Here is a 16,795-nt window from a genome sequence, read left to right on the forward strand (position 1 = left end):
TCATTGCTCAGGGTGAGGTAGCTAGTATCTAGGCTTACACAGGGTGATTGGCAATTTGGGTGTAGTCTCAATGAGAACTGAGAGGAGAAAGAACTGTCCCTAAACAGCACTAACAATTTCTTGCAAGTGGGGGAGAAAGCAATGTGCTTATAATAGTGGATTGTTTAAAAAAATCTTTATTGCAGCAAGAAGGATGAAAACCTTATAAATCTTTCCTAAACTGTTGAGTCACCCCAGTGACCGTGTGATTTGCTGATACTGACATTTATAAGTCCTGAAGAAGGGTCTCGGCCCGAGACGTCAACTGTTCACTCTTTTCCATGGATGCTGCCTGACCTGCTGAGTACCTCCAGCGTTCTGTGTGTGTTGCTTTGGATTTCCAGCATCTGCAGACTTTCTTGTGTTTGTGAGGGCTCTGTTCATGATGTCATGACAAAATGCCATGGATAAAGTTTTTGTTGACCTTACCACTCTTTAGATGGTGCCATAGATTTCTGCCAGATTACTAACACTGTCCGTGTTGTTGGGGAGAGATGTGAATAAGGGGTGAGCTTTATTTGTCGCATGCTGGTCTAACTCCCACTCCTCACCAACAAGAAGTACATATCCCAACTCTGACCTATGTACCTTCATTCAACATTAGGAACAAATTTGACAGTTTCATGATACCATGTTATATGTCACTCAGTCATTATGTGCCGTGTTATATGATGTAGGCGATCATGGTCTGATGACCATGATTGTTCTTGGTAAATTTTCGACAGAAGTGGTTTGCCATTGCCCTCTTCTGGGCAGTGTCTTTACAAGACAGGTGACCCCAGCCATTGGCAATACTCTTCAGAGATTGTCTGCCTGGCGTCAGTGGTTGAATAACCAGGACATGATCTGCACCAGCTATTCATATGACCATCTGCCACCTGCTCCCATGCCCCCATGTGACCCTGATCTGGGAGCCAAGCAGCTGCTACGCCTTGCCCAAAGGTGACCTGCGGAGGGAAGAAGTGTCTTTGTGACCTTACCCGAAGGTGGCCTGCAGGCTAGCAGAGGGAAGGAGTGTCTGACCACAAACCAGAGAAGATCTGTAGATGCTGGAAATCCAGAGTAACACACACAAAATGCTGGAGGAACTCAGCAGGCCAGGCAGCATTGTTGGAAAAGAGTACAGTCAACGTTTCAGGCCGAGACACTTTGCAGGTGTTTTGCAGACATATCTCAACCCCGCTACTCCATATGTAAGTTGGTCAAAAGAAGAAAAGACATTCATTTATGTAGAAATGGAGCATTTAGTTCACCTAAACTGTGCTTGCTCCCAGAGCAATCCAATTTTTCCTACCACCTGTCCTCCCAACGTCCTTAACAATTGTACCACCCCCCTTGCCAAAGCAGAAGGGGCCACTTGCTATGGCAAGTTGACCTACAAATCAGCATATATTTTGGGACACAGGAGAGAACTGGATCCCCTGAGGAATGCCAGGGTTGGACTATAGTCACTGAGGCTGTGAGACAGCAGCCCTCCCAGCCCTACCACCATGACACCCCCAAGGCTTTAAAACCAATCGATGTGTCGTGTGAGGTTGAGAAGGGCATCAGCTGATTTGTGCACAGCAAAGTCTCACGAGCAGTGATGAGATGGATGGATGAAATTATGGGCCAACTGCAGCCCAAACAGAGAACTCAACTGCTATTCCCCTGCCATGGGACCTTTGATATCATGAATCAGCCATGATGAAATGGTGGAGCAGGCTCGATGGGCTGAATGGTCTAAATCTGTTCCTATATTTTATGGTATTATGATATAGAGAAGAGAGAAGCAACATGGCTTTGAGTTAATATATCCCTTGAAAAACAGAATCTCTATTTCTTTCTTTATTTGTTTGTTTGTTTATCGATCCATCTATTTATTGATACGCAGTGCAGGGTAGACCATTCTGGCCCTTCAAGCCGCGTCACCCATCAACCCCCGATTTAGCCCTGGCCTAATTACGGGACCATTTACAAGGACCAATTAACCTACCTACCAGTAGGTCTTTGGACTGTGAGAGGAAACCAGAGCACCCGGAGGAAACCCATGCGCTCACAGGAAGAACGTACAAGCTCCTTACAGGCAGCAGCGGGAATTGAACCCGAGCCACCGGTGCTGTAAAGCGCTGTGCTAACCACTATGCCACCGTGCCGCCCTGCAAGGGTGCTTCTCATTGAACTGACAGCCTGGATTTTGTGATCACGGTCCTTTACGGGGCCCTGATCTCACACCCTTTGGCTCAGAGATGAAGGAGTAACCTACCTGAACCACTGGATATTGTAAAAACTGTTATAAGTTTGTTAAGTGTGAAACGCACCAAGAATAGTCTTTGTTGTTCCCTCATCTATCCCATTCCATGACACGTGACTGTTTTTATAAAGTCAATGAAAAAAGCTGTTTGTATTGATTGGCAGGGGGACTGATCACTAAATGGTATATTGTTTGTAGTAGTAGTAGGCAGCCATCAATCCCTGGAGCTCATGGGTTTGCGCCTCTGGTGGACTGTGCCCTCTCCAGGGTGCAAGCCTGGGTGGGAAGATTTGAAGAACCGGCTGTTGCCCATGCAGTGGGTTCCCCCTCTCCACATCACTGATGTAGTCCAAGGGAAGGGCAAGTGCCGATACAGCTTGGCACCTGTGTCGTCACAGAGGTTACTGGAGTGAACTTGCAAACAACATCAAACTGCCTTAGGGACCCCGCCTCTGGATTTCTTCCTCGGGGCTTACTCCCGAAGCCCACCCCATGGGTGGGTATCGCCGCAAGGCAGTGGAGGTTTAAAATCAGAGTTTTCCTTCTGCCGTCCAAGGCTGACGGGAGGCACCTGCCCAAAGCAACTGGTTTTGAGATGCCAGTGGTCCGCCTTTGCCCCTTCTGTTGTCGGTTGAAACAGTTCTGCTGTGCCTAGTAGCTAAGCCACACCTGAAGGCCTGTTTATCAGAGACTGTTAGTGACGCACGCCATTTGGAGCACTTTATAGGTAATGGGAGCTTATCCCCACTACCACCCCCGACTGTGACAACTTTAGGAACTATTGTTTGTAGTAATTAACAAAAATAGGACATATGTTTTATGCAGGGAATTGTTAAAATATGGAATGCAATGTGAGAAAGGATGTACCAACTTTAAAATCCTTGTTGGGGAAACAGTAAGAGGAACAATCAAGAGAGCAGGACCAATGGGTAGCTTTTTCAAAAGCAGGCACAGACACATTGGGCTGAATGGCCCTTTTCTATGCTGCATGATTCCAAGACTTTTTTTGAGCAGCAAATAAGCCTTTGCCAGAATACATACTTTTATGATCAGCAGTGATTGAACATTGGAGTACGGTTGCTTAGTCTTCGCCACTTGCAAACTTGGAAAAAATAAAATGGTGTTCGATTTTCTTAAATGATAAATTGTGCCCTAGAGGTCCTCAGTACTGGGGATAAGGCAACTGCTGTCATACCTGTGCTAACGAAACACAGGCTGGCTCCATAACAGACAACCTGTGGAATACAGGAAGAGATAGAGAGCTCAGTAACATAGTGTTGTGACAAGGTCTTTCTCTTAATATCAGCAAAATAAAGGAGCTGTGTGTCAACTTCAGGAAGGATGGCAGCATACATGTTCCTGTCTCTATCAATGGTCTGGGTTGAGAGGGTTGAGAGCTTCAGGTTCATCACCAATAACCTGTCCTGGCCCGAACACATAGAGGCTACAGTCGAGAAAGCTCACCAATGCTGCCACTTCCTCAGAAGGCTAAAGAAATTTGGCATGTCCCGTCAACGTTCTATCCAGATGCGTATTAGCATGGTATGGCAACTGCCCTGCACATGCCCATTAGAAACTGCAGAGAGTTGTGGACACAGCTCCACAGATCACGGGAAGTGGCCTTCCCTTGATAGACTCTGTCTATACTTCTCAGTACAGCAGCCAGCACAATCAAAGTGCCTACCTACCCCAGACATTGTCTCTTCCATTGGGCAGAAGATACAAAAGCCTGAAAGCTCGTACCACCAAGTTCAAGGTCAGCTCGTACCCTTTCTCATAAGCCCTGTTCCCTCTAAGCTGCGCAGGTGCACAGCCTAACAGTAACTGAAATGCTCCCACGCTCATAGCCTTCATTGCCGTACAAATGGAACTTCCTTTTATATAATGTTTCATTAAAGTGTTGTGCAGTTTTCAGGCCATGTAATAATTTCCTGCTCAGAGCAATAGTTGGTCTGTGCAGCTGTAAAAAAAAAATTAGAGGACACCTTCCTCCTAAGACAGGTTCCCTAGTATGATTAATTGGACCCTTGATCTTCCAATCTACCTTATTATGATCTTACACCTTAATGTTTACCAGCACTGCACTTTCTCCAAAGCTGTTACACTTTATTCTGCATTATTATTTTATCTTGTTCTACCTTAATGCATTGTGTAATGAATTGAACCATATAAACAGCATACAAGATAAGCTTTTCATTGTATATTGGGCGATAATGCACACCCAATTCCAGTTCCAATTTATTTTGTCTTTTATTCCTAGATTGAAGAAGACAAGAGAAAAGATAACTTTTTGCCAATCTTGAGAGCAAAATACGACAAAAAGGTATTGAATCTTTCAAATTCCTCTGTGGCTACACCCCTCCCTATATCTGTAATATACTCTTGTCTTAACACAGCTCTGGGAATTCTGCATTTCAGTTACTAATCTAGCTCTTAATAGCTACACCGCCGGCAGCGATTTCTGTGGTTGCCGAGGCTTTAATGAGTAAAATTCCATGACTAAACCTCTCTTCTCCTCTGTTGAAAACCTAGCTTTCTGACCAAGTTTTGAGTTTTTCAATATGGCCTGAGTTTCATTATGCTCCTGTGTCATGCATTGGATTATTTTGTTGTGCTGAGGGCACAAATTCTTCATTTAAAAAAAAAAAATTCTGATTTAAATCGTGGGCATGCTTTTTGTTCCTATAGTTTTTGGCAACTTTGGTTATGAAAAGGCTTCAATCAATAAAATAGATCAACTTTGGTCTCTTTCAATTTTTTTTGCATCCTGAAATAACAGCAATAACTCAGTCTGTGCATTGGTCAGACAAGCTACCTGGTGAAGCTTTGAGTGATTAGAAATTCTCTTTCCCTTGATTAAGAGCAGGGGTGCCCAACCTGGGGTTCATGGACCTCTTAGTTAATGGTAAGGGTCCATGACATAACAAAGCCTGGGAACCCTTGATTTAGAGGAATGCACACATGTAGGGTTGCCAACTTTCTCACTCCCAAATAAGGGACAAAAGTAGCAGTCAAATACGGGACACTTCTGTTTACCCCGAGAAAGACTACCATGACCATGAAGCCTTGCGCGGGCACCTGTGTGCGCATGCATGATGTTTGCATACATGACTTGCGCATGCGTGTACGTGCAGATTTTTTTTTCTACAGATCGGTTTTGGCTTAATCTTCCCGATTCTGTTAAGTGAAACTACACTGTACATACATTATTTCTACTTTATTTAGGCTGTGTATTTATCATATTATTCCTGCTTTTGCTAAATGTCAGTGTTATTTTAGGTTTTATGTGTTATTTGGTATGATTTGGTAGGTTATTTTTTGGGTCTGGGAATGCTCAACAATTTTTCCCATATAAATTAATGGTAATTGCTTCTTCACTTTACGCCATTTCGGCTTGAAAGGTTTCATAGGAACGCTCTACCTTAGTGGGGGATATATGGGACAAGGGTTGTCCCGTATGGGACAAACCAATTTAGCCAATGTACGGGATGTCCCGGCTAATACTGGACAGTTGCCAATCCTACACACATAGGATCCCTGCCACCCTGCTTGGAAGTGAGATAACGGCTGATCTTAACATTGCTGGTTTTCAGGCAGTTATAGAATTCATCATTAATAGAACACTGCAGCACAACACGGCCCTTCAGCCTACAACATTGGGCCAACATTTTACATACTCTAAGGTCAATCTAACCCTTCTCTTCAACATATTCCTATCATCTACGTGTCACAATGTTTTGTTGGTTTACATTTTTTCATTTTCTTTTGGGTGCTCTGGTTTCTTCCCACAGTCCAAAGACAAGCCGGTTGGTAAGTTAATTGGTCATTGTAAATTGTCCTGTGATTAGGCTTGGGTTAAATTGAGGATCGCTGGGCAGTTCGGCTGGAAGAGCTGGAAGGGCCTTTTTTGCACTGTATCTCAATAAGTAAATAATTAAATAAAATTTGCTGAATCATTGGCTGCTTGGTTGAACTTTGCAAACAATTTTTGCTGGGGGACTCTGTCTTTGAAGCAAAATCCCTCAGACGTCACAAGTACTTCCACTTCATCGTATATAACTTTTGTTTCTTGCTCCATTCCTGCACACAGTTTCACATTTTCAGTATTTTTCACCATTCCCTGACCAGCTGAAGCCAAGGACAAATGACAACGTCAGTATTCAGAATGTGAGCTTTGAAGGCAAAGAGGAAATATTGTACAATTAGCTTTGTCAGCACTTGGTTTTAAGGGGTGGATAGACAATTTTCTCAAGATGACTTTTGGGAATATTTTTTCTGATTTTTTTTTCAATTAAAATTGAAAAATTAAAGCCTTAATTCCATTAGAGATGTTAAGTAAATTCAATCTGTTGTAACTGCAAGCCAACAAGAGCAAGCCATATAGCACGAATGAGATTAACGTCATTGACTGCTGTCCAATATCTAGGTATTCATCTGCTGCTACAACCATGTACCTGGCCACTTTCAGGTTGTGACTGTCAAATAAGACGTAACTCACAGACTTGAACGTCATGCTGATCTGCGACCTTTATTCCTCTTATCCAGATAGTTATTTTGAAAGAGCTCAAACACAAAGATGGCAACTTCACGGTGAAACAAAAGATTGAACTCAACAAGGTAAGTCTGGTCAACACTCAGCACCATCTCTGAATACTGTGGGTGATATTTGTAACAAATAATCTAAAGGGGAAAATAAGGTGAGACTTGGATTTGTACAGCGCTCTTCACAGCCTCAGGAACAGCAAAATATTCCCCAGCAATGATTCCCCAGTGTAATCAAAATCAGGTTTAATATCACCAGCATATGCTGTGAGATTTGTTGACCTTGTACTACATAAAAACAAAGGGAAAAACTGAACTACATTACGCATGTGTGTGTAGTTAAGTAAGTAGTGAAAAATAGAAAGTTCTAAAGTAAGTAGTGAGGTAGTGTTCATGGGTTCAATATCCATTTAGAAATTGGCTGGCAGAGGGGAAGAAGCTATTCCTGAATCACTGAGCGTGTGCCTTCAGGCTCCTGTACCTCCTTCCTGATGGTAGCAATGAGAACAAGACATGACCTGGCTGATGGGGGTTCTTAATGATGGACACCACCTTTTTAAGGCTTTTTAAACCTTTTTAAGGCTTTGCTCCTTGAAGATGTCCTGGATACTACAGAGGCTCGTGTTCCATGATGGAGCTGACTAGGTTTACATCTCTCGGCAGATTAATATGATCCTGTGCAGTGGCCCACCCCACCCCATACCAAACGGTGATGCAGCCAGTTAAAATGTTCTCCACATTTGTAGACATTTTCGAGAGTTTTTTGGAGACATACCAAATCTTCTCAAACTCCTAATGAAATATAGTCACAAACAAGAGAAAATTTGCAGATGCTGGTGTGACGCCAAGCAAAGCTATCGGACGATTGATGCTAATGAGAGAGATAAGAAAGACAATGGAGAAACATTCAAAATGCTAATAAGAGAGAAGAGAGGGATTAACGGAAAAGAAACACAATTTAGAATATTGACAGACTGGTTGCTTTGAACCTGAACTGTTTGAAGTTTGATGGACAGGTGATACCCCAGCAGGGGGATATAAAGAGCAGGTTTGCTAAGGTACGCGACACACCACGAGACCACGAGATCCTGGAAAGAGCAGTGTACCCCCACAAGTGGTGGGAGTTTGGAGGTCCGGTTCGCGGGAACCGACCAGAGGCTCACAGGGTGTAAAGATACGATTGGTGGGAATCTGGGGTGTGTGTCCGCCCTTGCCTGGGTGCTGGGTTCATCGCGGAAGAACGATCGTATCCGGAACGGAGGTGTCACAGTCGGCAGGGGTGAGAAGACATAAAAGGTCTGCCTGAACCAAATTTTTTCTCTCTCTCTCCTCTCTCCTCCTCTCTCCTCTCTCCTCCTCTCTCCTCCTCTCTCCTCCTCTCTCCTCCTCTCTCCTCCTCTCTCCTCCTCTCTCCTCCTCTCTCCTCCTCTCTCCTCCTCTCTCCTCTCCTCTCCTCTCTCTCCTCTCTCCTCTCTCTCTCTCTCCTCTCTCCTCTCTCCCCTCTCCCCTCTCCCCTCTCCCCTCTCCCCTCTCCCCTCTCCCCTCTCCCCTCTCCCCTCTCCCCTCTCCCCTCTCCCCTCTCCCCTCTCCCCTCTCCCCTCTCCCCTCTCCCCTCTCCCCTCTCCCCTCTCCCCTCTCCCCTCTCCCCTCTCCCCTCTCCCCCCTCTCCCCCCTCTCCCCTCTCTCCCCTCTCCCCCTCTCTCTCCTCCCCTCTCCTCCCCTCTCCTCCCCTCTCCTCCCCTCTCCTCCCCTCTCCTCCTCTCTCCCTCTCCCCCCCCACCCCACCCCACCCCAGCGGTACAACAACAGCGATTACTGCGAACTGCACTAAACTGAACTGAACTCTGCTTCACTTAAGCCTGATCATTTTACCCCTAGACTGCGATACAGCTTGGTTGATTCCTTTTACCCTATTTCTGTGTATATGTGTGTATTATCATTGCTAACCTGTTACATTGATATCCTTACGATTAGAGTACTGTATTACTTGTGTCTTAATAAAACTTTATTAGTTCCTAGTAATCCAGACTCCAACAAGCGTTCCATTTCTGCTGGTTTGGCAACCCAGTTACGGGGTACGTAACACTGGAAATCCAAACAACACACACAGTGCTTGTCTTGCCTTCTTTGTAGTTGCATTGAAATGCTGGATCCAGGAAAGATCTTCAGAGATATTGACCCCCAGGAATTTGAAATTGCTCACTCTTTCCACTATTAGCACTGTAATTGCTATTATAAGAAAATATTCTGCCATCCTCAAAATCCAAAGGTTTTGCCTAAGCAGAATAAAGGAAATATAACAGCCAATTAGTTCAGAGTAGGAACTAACAAAAAAAGAACCTAGGTAATGAGAAAGAAAAACTTTTTCTTCTGACATTGTTTGAGGAATAAATATTAGCCAGGACATAAGGAATATTTCCTAAGCTTTTTTTTTTGACATCCATTAGTCTCGTGAGACCATGGATTTGCGCTTTGGAAGGTTTCCAGGGTGCAGGCCTGGGCAAGGTTGTATGGAAGACCAGCAGTTGCCCGTGCTGCAAGTCTCCCCTCTCCATGTCACCAATGTTGTCCAAGGGAAGGGCACTAGGGCCAATACAGCTTGGCACCGGTGTCGTCGCAGAGCAATGTGTGGTTAAGTGCCTTGCTGAAGGACACAACACGCTGCCTCAGCTGAGGCTCGAACTAGCGACCTTCAGATCACTAGATTGACACGTTATCCACTTGGCCATGGGCCAACTAAGCTTTTGAATAATAATAAAAATAACTTATTTACAGAGCACTTTTCATACAGATGATGTAGTTTGGGATGTTTTACAATCGGATCAAATCCAAACATAAAAATGAAAGACAAAATGATGTTAGTTAAAAGTAAAATTAAATAAATAATTTTTGAGCTGGTGTTTAAAAATGTCAACTGAGTCTGTGTCCCTTATAGTTTTAGGTATTAAAAGGAAATAAAATATAGGTCTGTGACCAAAAACAGTTTAGAGAAGGAATAAATGAGTAATAGTTGAAAAAGCATAATGATATAAATGACCTCTTCAGTGCTATTTCACACTGACCATAAATTTACTAAGCAAATTGTTCGAAAATCTTCAGTGAAAATTCTTGTTTCAGTTGCTTCAAATCGATTACTACAATTTAATCAAATTCTATGGAACGGTGAAGATTGACATGGAGATATTCAAGGTGATTGAGTACTGCGAACGAGGGTCATTGAGGGTAAGTGAGCCCACGTTTTCCTTCAGCTTTTGAACAGCAAATAGCTGGAGCTAAGTGAATTGTAATGTTAGATATCCAGGAACTCAGAAGGAACTAAGCAGACTCCTTCCTTGGTTGAAATTTGAGTTAGTTGGGGCGATTATATGCCACTGCATATTGTGCAGGAGATGACCAGTCCTATTTTCTTGCAATATACTTTGTGTGTAGCATTAAGTAGCTCCCGGTGCAGACGTGTTCATCTCCAGAACACTCTGGATTCTGGTGATTATTTTAAATAAGGGCAAAGGTGGGGGGGAAGAATAAATAGATTAAATCAAGACAGTTAAGATTGCCTATTAATTTTTTAAAAAATGATTAATTTAAGGCCAGAATGCAACCTAAAAGAAGTTTGAAAACATCAGCTGACTGGGTTTGCTGAGGCTGATTTCAGCATCAGACTCGCTTTGTTTTGTTTGTCTTTTCCATTTGAGGGGAACAAATTCAACCCACTGCACAATCTCAAAGATTGATAATGAACAGATAAAAAACATGGCCTGATCTCCACGATGGTTATTAACTTCTGTTGATTGTGCAGCTCTAATTCTCTCTGTTGTCTCTGTCAGGATGTTTTGAATGATACAATATCATATCCCGATGGCACTTTTATGGATTTGGAGTTCAAGATATCAGTCATGTACGACATTGCAAAGGTGAGCACAACTGCTTGAATATGAAAAGCTGCTTTAGGTCCTGACTCAGTACAAAATTGAAAATGATTCAAATGATTAACCATTTCAAACCTTTACAGCAAAAGCAGCAACATCAACTGGATTAGACACAATTTGTAATTAAAATATTTCTGCTGTTTAATAGTTCAATGATTCAGGAACAGCTTCTTCCCCTCTCCCAACTGTTTTCTGAATGGACTTGAACCCATGAACACTACCTCATTACTATTTTTGCACTACTTATTTAGTTTAACTATTAAACTGTGTGATTCACAGTTTTTTCTCTATTATCATGTATTGTATTGTACTGCTGCTGCAAAGTTAACAAATTTCATGACTATGCCAGTGATATTAAACATGATTCTGATATGTATAATTGCAAACAAGAATCAGCCAACCTTTTTCTTCCTGCTCACTGTCTGCATACACTTGCTTGCATGCGTGAGGTGAATAAAGAACTAATTGTGTTTAAACACTATTCTGGCTTATGAGTAAGTACACAAAGACCACACATTGCCTTGGAGTGACTTAGTATTTATAGTGGATTCCCTTTTTAAAAAATCAAGGAAATAACTTTTATTAGGAAATGAAAGGTCAGCTGGTACAGTAACTATATCAATGAGTGGTTGGAGCTCCAGATTTCTGGACTTGCACAAAATTAGATTAGATTCAACTTTATTGTTATTGTACTGAGGGGAGAGGGAGGGAACGTCGACTCAGACCATGAGAGGCCTGCGTCGGGCATTTTCATACCTTACAAGGCGCAAATTGGAAGTCTGTGTGGGGCGCCACTCATCACACAGACACGAGAGCGATGTGTGGTTAAGTGCCTTGCTCAAGGACACAACACACTGCCACAGCTGAGGCTCGAACTAGCGACCTTCAGATCACTAGACGAATGCCTTAACTACTTGGCCACGTGCCCAACACTGTACCGAGTACAGATACAAAGCCAATGAAATGCAGTTAGCATCTAACCAGAAATGCGAAGAATAGTGTTATTTACAGCACACAAATATAAAAGTACTGAGACAGTACAATATGGGTATAATACTGCTTAGCGCTGTGATGTGAGGTTCAGCAGGGTCAGAGCCTCAGGGAAGAAGCTCTTCCTGTGCCTGCTGGTGCGGGAGCGGAGGCTCCTGTAGCACCTACCGGATGGGAGGAGAGTAAAAAGTCCATGCTTAGGGTGAGATGCATCCTTGATAATGCTTTTCACCCTGCCCAGGCAGCGTTTATGGTAGATATTCTTAATGGTGGGCAATTGGGTGCCGATAATCTGCTGGGCAGTTTTCACCACACGCTGGAGTGCTTTGCGGTCCGATACAGGACAATTGCTATACCACACTGAGATACAGTTGGTGAGTATGCTCTCAATGGTACAGTGGTAAAAGTCCATCAGTGTCCTGGGACAGAAATGTTAATTTTTGCTCATTGGGATAACGTGTTATAACCATGAACTGGATATAACTACCATTTTGGTCATCTAGTGTCAACGTCAAACACTGCCAGAGCAGATATAGTGAAGACTGGATCCAGGGTAAAACTTCCTCTGCATCATCTTATGACAGATTACATGGCATGGCAGCATAGATTAGATATAGAGTATAGCTCCCACTAAACTGTCCTATTAACTATTCCAAGAGCAGGTTCAGAACAGGCTAGACAAAATAGATTAAAGTTCCCTAACAATTCCCCATGAAAATTTCCCAAGGTAGGTTTGACATACATTAGATATAGAGTAAAGTCTCCTCCTTGTTGGCCCTCCAAACACCCCCAGAGTTGCCACCCAGACATTATGAGGCAAACAATTAAATGTACGTTATGTGCCATGTCGTATGATGTGGGCGATCATGGTCTTTCCATGATTGTTCTTGGCAAATTTTTCTACAGAGGTGGTTTGCCATTGTCTTCTTCTGGGCAGTGTCTTTACAAGATGGGTGACCCCATCCATTATCAATACTCTTCAGAGATTGTCTGCCTGGCATCAGTGGTCGCATAACCAGGACTTGTGATTTGCTCGTAAGGCCAGCTGCTCATATGACTATTCACCACCTGCTCCCATGACTTCAAGTGACCCCGATCAGGGGTGTAGGCAGGTGCTATACCTTGCCCAAGGGTGACCTGCAGGCTAGTGAAATGAAGGAGTGCCTTACACCTCCTTGGGTAGAAAAATAACTCCACCTCGTCACCCAGCTGATCAAAAAAGAATGAAATGTAAAACTAGTTGACTGATAGAACTAACATACATGATACAATATCATGTATCCTCTACCAAGTTACCTACAATCTTCTGGTTCTGCTACAAAAGCCTACATTGTATTACTTCTTGTTTATATGGATGTTTCATGCTAGGTTTATTATTTAATTAGGAATTAATATATTAGATTTTTATTTTTCAGGGTATGTCATATCTACATTCAAGCCATGTAGAAATGCATGGAAATTTGAAATCCACAAATTGTGTGGTGGACAGTCGGATGGTGGTGAAAATTACTGACTTTGGGTGTAACACCATTGTTATGCCACAGAAAGGTGGGCTTTGAAAATTTTAAGAATTGAAATTACGGGGTCTTTCCTTTTTGTGATTGGGATTTTGGCGGGCAGAGGAGAGACTGCAGGGAGCAGAGTAATGGAGAGGTTGAATGATAACCTGTGGCCAAGATAGTTTCTAAAGCTGGGGAATACGATGGGTATCAAAAGCCTGGCACATCCTGTTGAACATAGAAGATCCATTGGTGGCACTTTCTAGAAGAGCAAGGAAATCCTCTCCAGTACTCTGGCCAATGTTTATTCTTCAAACATCATCACAAAAAAATGTTTGTCAGTATACTATTGCTACTTTTAAGACCTTATTTGCTGCTGTGCTTTCTATGTTTGAGTAATAGCAAGAGTATCTTACTGGCTGTTAAGTATTTTATGATATCCTGAGCTTGTGAAAGTGTTTGTAGAAGTGCAAGTACTTTCCTTCAGAAACTTTCGCTTGTTTGTGCAAGGTGCAGAATTTGTTCATCAATGTCATTTTTTCCCCTCGAATCTCCGATGCTAGGTCTGTGGACGGCGCCAGAGCACCTGCGAAGGGAGGGAATATCTCAGAAAGGTGACGTGTACAGTTATGGAATCATAGGTCAGGAGATCATCTACCGAAAGGATACCTTCCATTCTGAAGCAATAAGCAATCCTGAAGGTAATTAATGTCATAAATGTAAATAAGTATAAGGCTATGCTTTTAAAGATTGATCAAGCGGTGGTGGTGAATAAATTCTCTTTGACGGCAACTTTCTGTTGCTTGTCACTTGTCAGCTTGTTGCTAGGAGAGATTTTCTTCCCTGAAAGGCATGACTGAACCAAATGGATTTTTAATGGCAGTGGTTGCTACAAGAAGAGACTGCAGATGCGGTAATCTGGAGCTCAATAAAAGAGGCAGGAGGAACTCAGCGAGTCGATCAGCAACTGTGGATGAAAGGGCTCAGCTGATGTTTCTGGTTGGGACTGTCCATCAGTACTGAATGTAAAACCAGTGTAAAAGATGATGAGGAGAGATGTTAGCATTATTAACTGAATTTAAATTCCAAAGCTGGTCCAGTGGGGTTTGAACTTGTATCTCTGGATTGATAGTTCAGGCTTAACCGCTCAGTGACATGATATTCCCTGGAATTTTTATGTTGAGGAGTGATTTTATGAGAATATTCAGATGAAATGAAAAGGAGAGGGGGGTCAAAAACAGCAACTGTTGCTAGGTAAGTCACTAGATAAATTGTTGATTTTAAAATCTGAGGGTGACAAATTTTATTAACACTATGCACGTAGAGGGCGTGGAGTTTGGTCACAGCATATCCATGTGCAAGAAATTAAATTGTTCCTGTGTTCTTTGTTGGTAGGACAGGGGATGGAGGGGACATTGGAGAAAGAGATTGTATTAAAAAGGAGAGACAGAGTAAAATGGAAAGGGAAGGATTAGGCAAAGTAAGATAGGGGCAAGATAGAGAAGGATTTGGAATGATAACAAGGGGCAGAATCTGAGAGGGTTAAGGGAAGAGAAGGTAGGAGAGAGGCAGGGAGAGGAAGCGAGAAATGCAAACTTAGTACTAGATATTCATTAGCTTTGATGGAGTATATTTCAGAATAAGGTGCAACAGGCTGCTGACTAAGGATGAGTTTCCAAGTGAAAAAGTTTTAGGATCTGCATAAACTCCTGTATCTAATCAGGGCAGCAGTGTGCATTTAGGTTTCTGAGTCTATTTACCACATACTTCTAAAAGGTGGATAGATTTAAATTTCTGTCATGAATTTGTTAGTTATCACTGGCAAACCCTCATATGTATTTATGCTCTCACTGTTGGTGCTAAATTAGTTAACAAAAGAGAATCCCTGAAATCAAATCCCTTCTCATCCCTCAAACACAAGAATCACAAAACCTTTGGGGAAAGGATTCTCAGAATATGAGTTTCTCCCTTCTGCTGCCTGCGTAAGATGTTGAGGCTATCGGGACTTTGAGACTTTTTTTTTACCGTGCCCATGGTCTGCTCTTTATCAAATTATGGTATTGCTTTGCACTGTTGTAACTTTGTTATAATTATGTGGTTTTGTCAGTTTTAGTCTTGGTTTGTCCTGTGTTTTCTTGTGATATCATTCTGGAGGAACGTTGTATCATTTTTTAATGCATGTATTTCTAAATGACAATAAACGAGGACTGAGTGTCCTCATAATCTAATCTAATCTTGGTCTTCCCAATATTCCTAATGGTTTGTTTATTTTTACTGTTGGTCCAGAGAAATTGAAGAGGGTGATGATGGCAAATGAATCTCCACTACTACGACCCAGTCTTCCTTTGGAGACAGCCACAGACAAGGAACTAGAGGTAAAAGGTTTGATAAAGCTTAGGTCCCAATGGGTTCAGGTGCCCGCATCTGATTAACCTTCTGTCTCTTGGAGTTCAGCTGGAATCTTCCCTACATCTTAATGTAGTTGGAACTTGACCTGTTGGTTTGGACTTAATTAATCCAGCGTCCCTCTGTGGTCAAGTCTGATTAACCCCACGTATCTCAGTCCCTGATTGTATTAACCCCGAGTCCTGGTGAGTCCAGATAGTCATAGTCATACTTTATTGATCCCGGGGGAAATTGGTTTTCGTTGCAGTTGCACCATAAATAATAAATAGTAATAAAACCATAAATAGTTAAATAATAATATGTAAATTATGCCAGGATCTCATATTTCATGACTTTTCATGTTCTAGGTCTACGGGCTGATCAAGAACTGCTGGGAGGAAGATCCGGAAAAGAGACCAGACTTCAAGAAAATTGAGGCCACACTGGCCAAGATATTCAGGTTAGTGGAAGCAAGGGTAAAGTTTGTACTTGAGCATACAGTATCTGCACCTAGGAGAAGACAATGTATCTCAGAGTCACACACATACAAACTCATACCTGTAAATATTCCTCCCCCCACCCCTCTCAACTGTTCCTGGAACAGAAGTCCCAAAGTCTCCTCCATCTCACTAACAATGGTGCTTCAGGATTTCCAATTGACTAGCTTTTGGTGTGCATTCTCTCAATGTTTCTTTAGGTGCCAAACTGCTTAAGTGCCTCCCTTACATCTTCCATGTCATTGACTGCTGTGCTGGACTGCTCTGACACTTAGCTCCTTTAAGAAAAGTGTGGGACTCTTAACCTTACAGTAGTTTACTATCAGGTTCAGTTTGACCAGACAAGGGGTTCTTTTCTCTGCCAAAGTTGTTCACCAAATCCTCCAGGAACAGAAGGTGATCGCTGATCTTCTCTGCCAAAAAAATCTCTCCTCTAACTCTATCTTGCATCATCCCAATAATGTGGAAGGAACTCAAAGATTTATTTAGAGTGATACAATCTATCCAGCCGTCTCTGCTGTTTCCCTCTCTTTCACTAGCCCATTAAGCATCCATTATTAAGGACCTCCAGCACCCAGGGCATGCCCTTTTCTCACTGTTATCATCAGGTAGGAGGTACAGAAGCCTGAAGGCACACACTCAGTGATTCAAGAACAGCTTCTTCCCCTCTGCCATCCATTTCCT

The 16,795-nt window shown here is 42.7% G+C and overlaps 1 protein-coding gene across 4 annotated transcripts in view; it reads left to right on the forward strand.

Annotated features, from left to right (window-relative positions):
* Positions 1-16,795, forward strand: part of LOC134354014 (guanylyl cyclase C-like) — a 95,659-nt gene that overhangs the window by 52,734 nt on the left and 26,130 nt on the right. For all 4 annotated transcript variants that reach the window (XM_063062663.1, XM_063062665.1, XM_063062662.1 and 1 more), the window contains 8 exons: positions 4,533-4,595; positions 6,818-6,889; positions 9,932-10,036; positions 10,639-10,725; positions 13,146-13,278; positions 13,793-13,930; positions 15,516-15,604; positions 15,983-16,074. In XM_063062663.1, the coding sequence (XP_062918733.1) occupies positions 4,533-4,595; positions 6,818-6,889; positions 9,932-10,036; positions 10,639-10,725; positions 13,146-13,278; positions 13,793-13,930; positions 15,516-15,604; positions 15,983-16,074 (779 nt within the window). The remainder of the gene's footprint in view (positions 1-4,532; positions 4,596-6,817; positions 6,890-9,931; positions 10,037-10,638; positions 10,726-13,145; positions 13,279-13,792; positions 13,931-15,515; positions 15,605-15,982; positions 16,075-16,795) is intronic.

This window comes from Mobula hypostoma, chromosome 11 (assembly GCF_963921235.1).
Source record: "Mobula hypostoma chromosome 11, sMobHyp1.1, whole genome shotgun sequence".
Taxonomy (NCBI): domain Eukaryota; kingdom Metazoa; phylum Chordata; class Chondrichthyes; order Myliobatiformes; family Myliobatidae; genus Mobula; species Mobula hypostoma.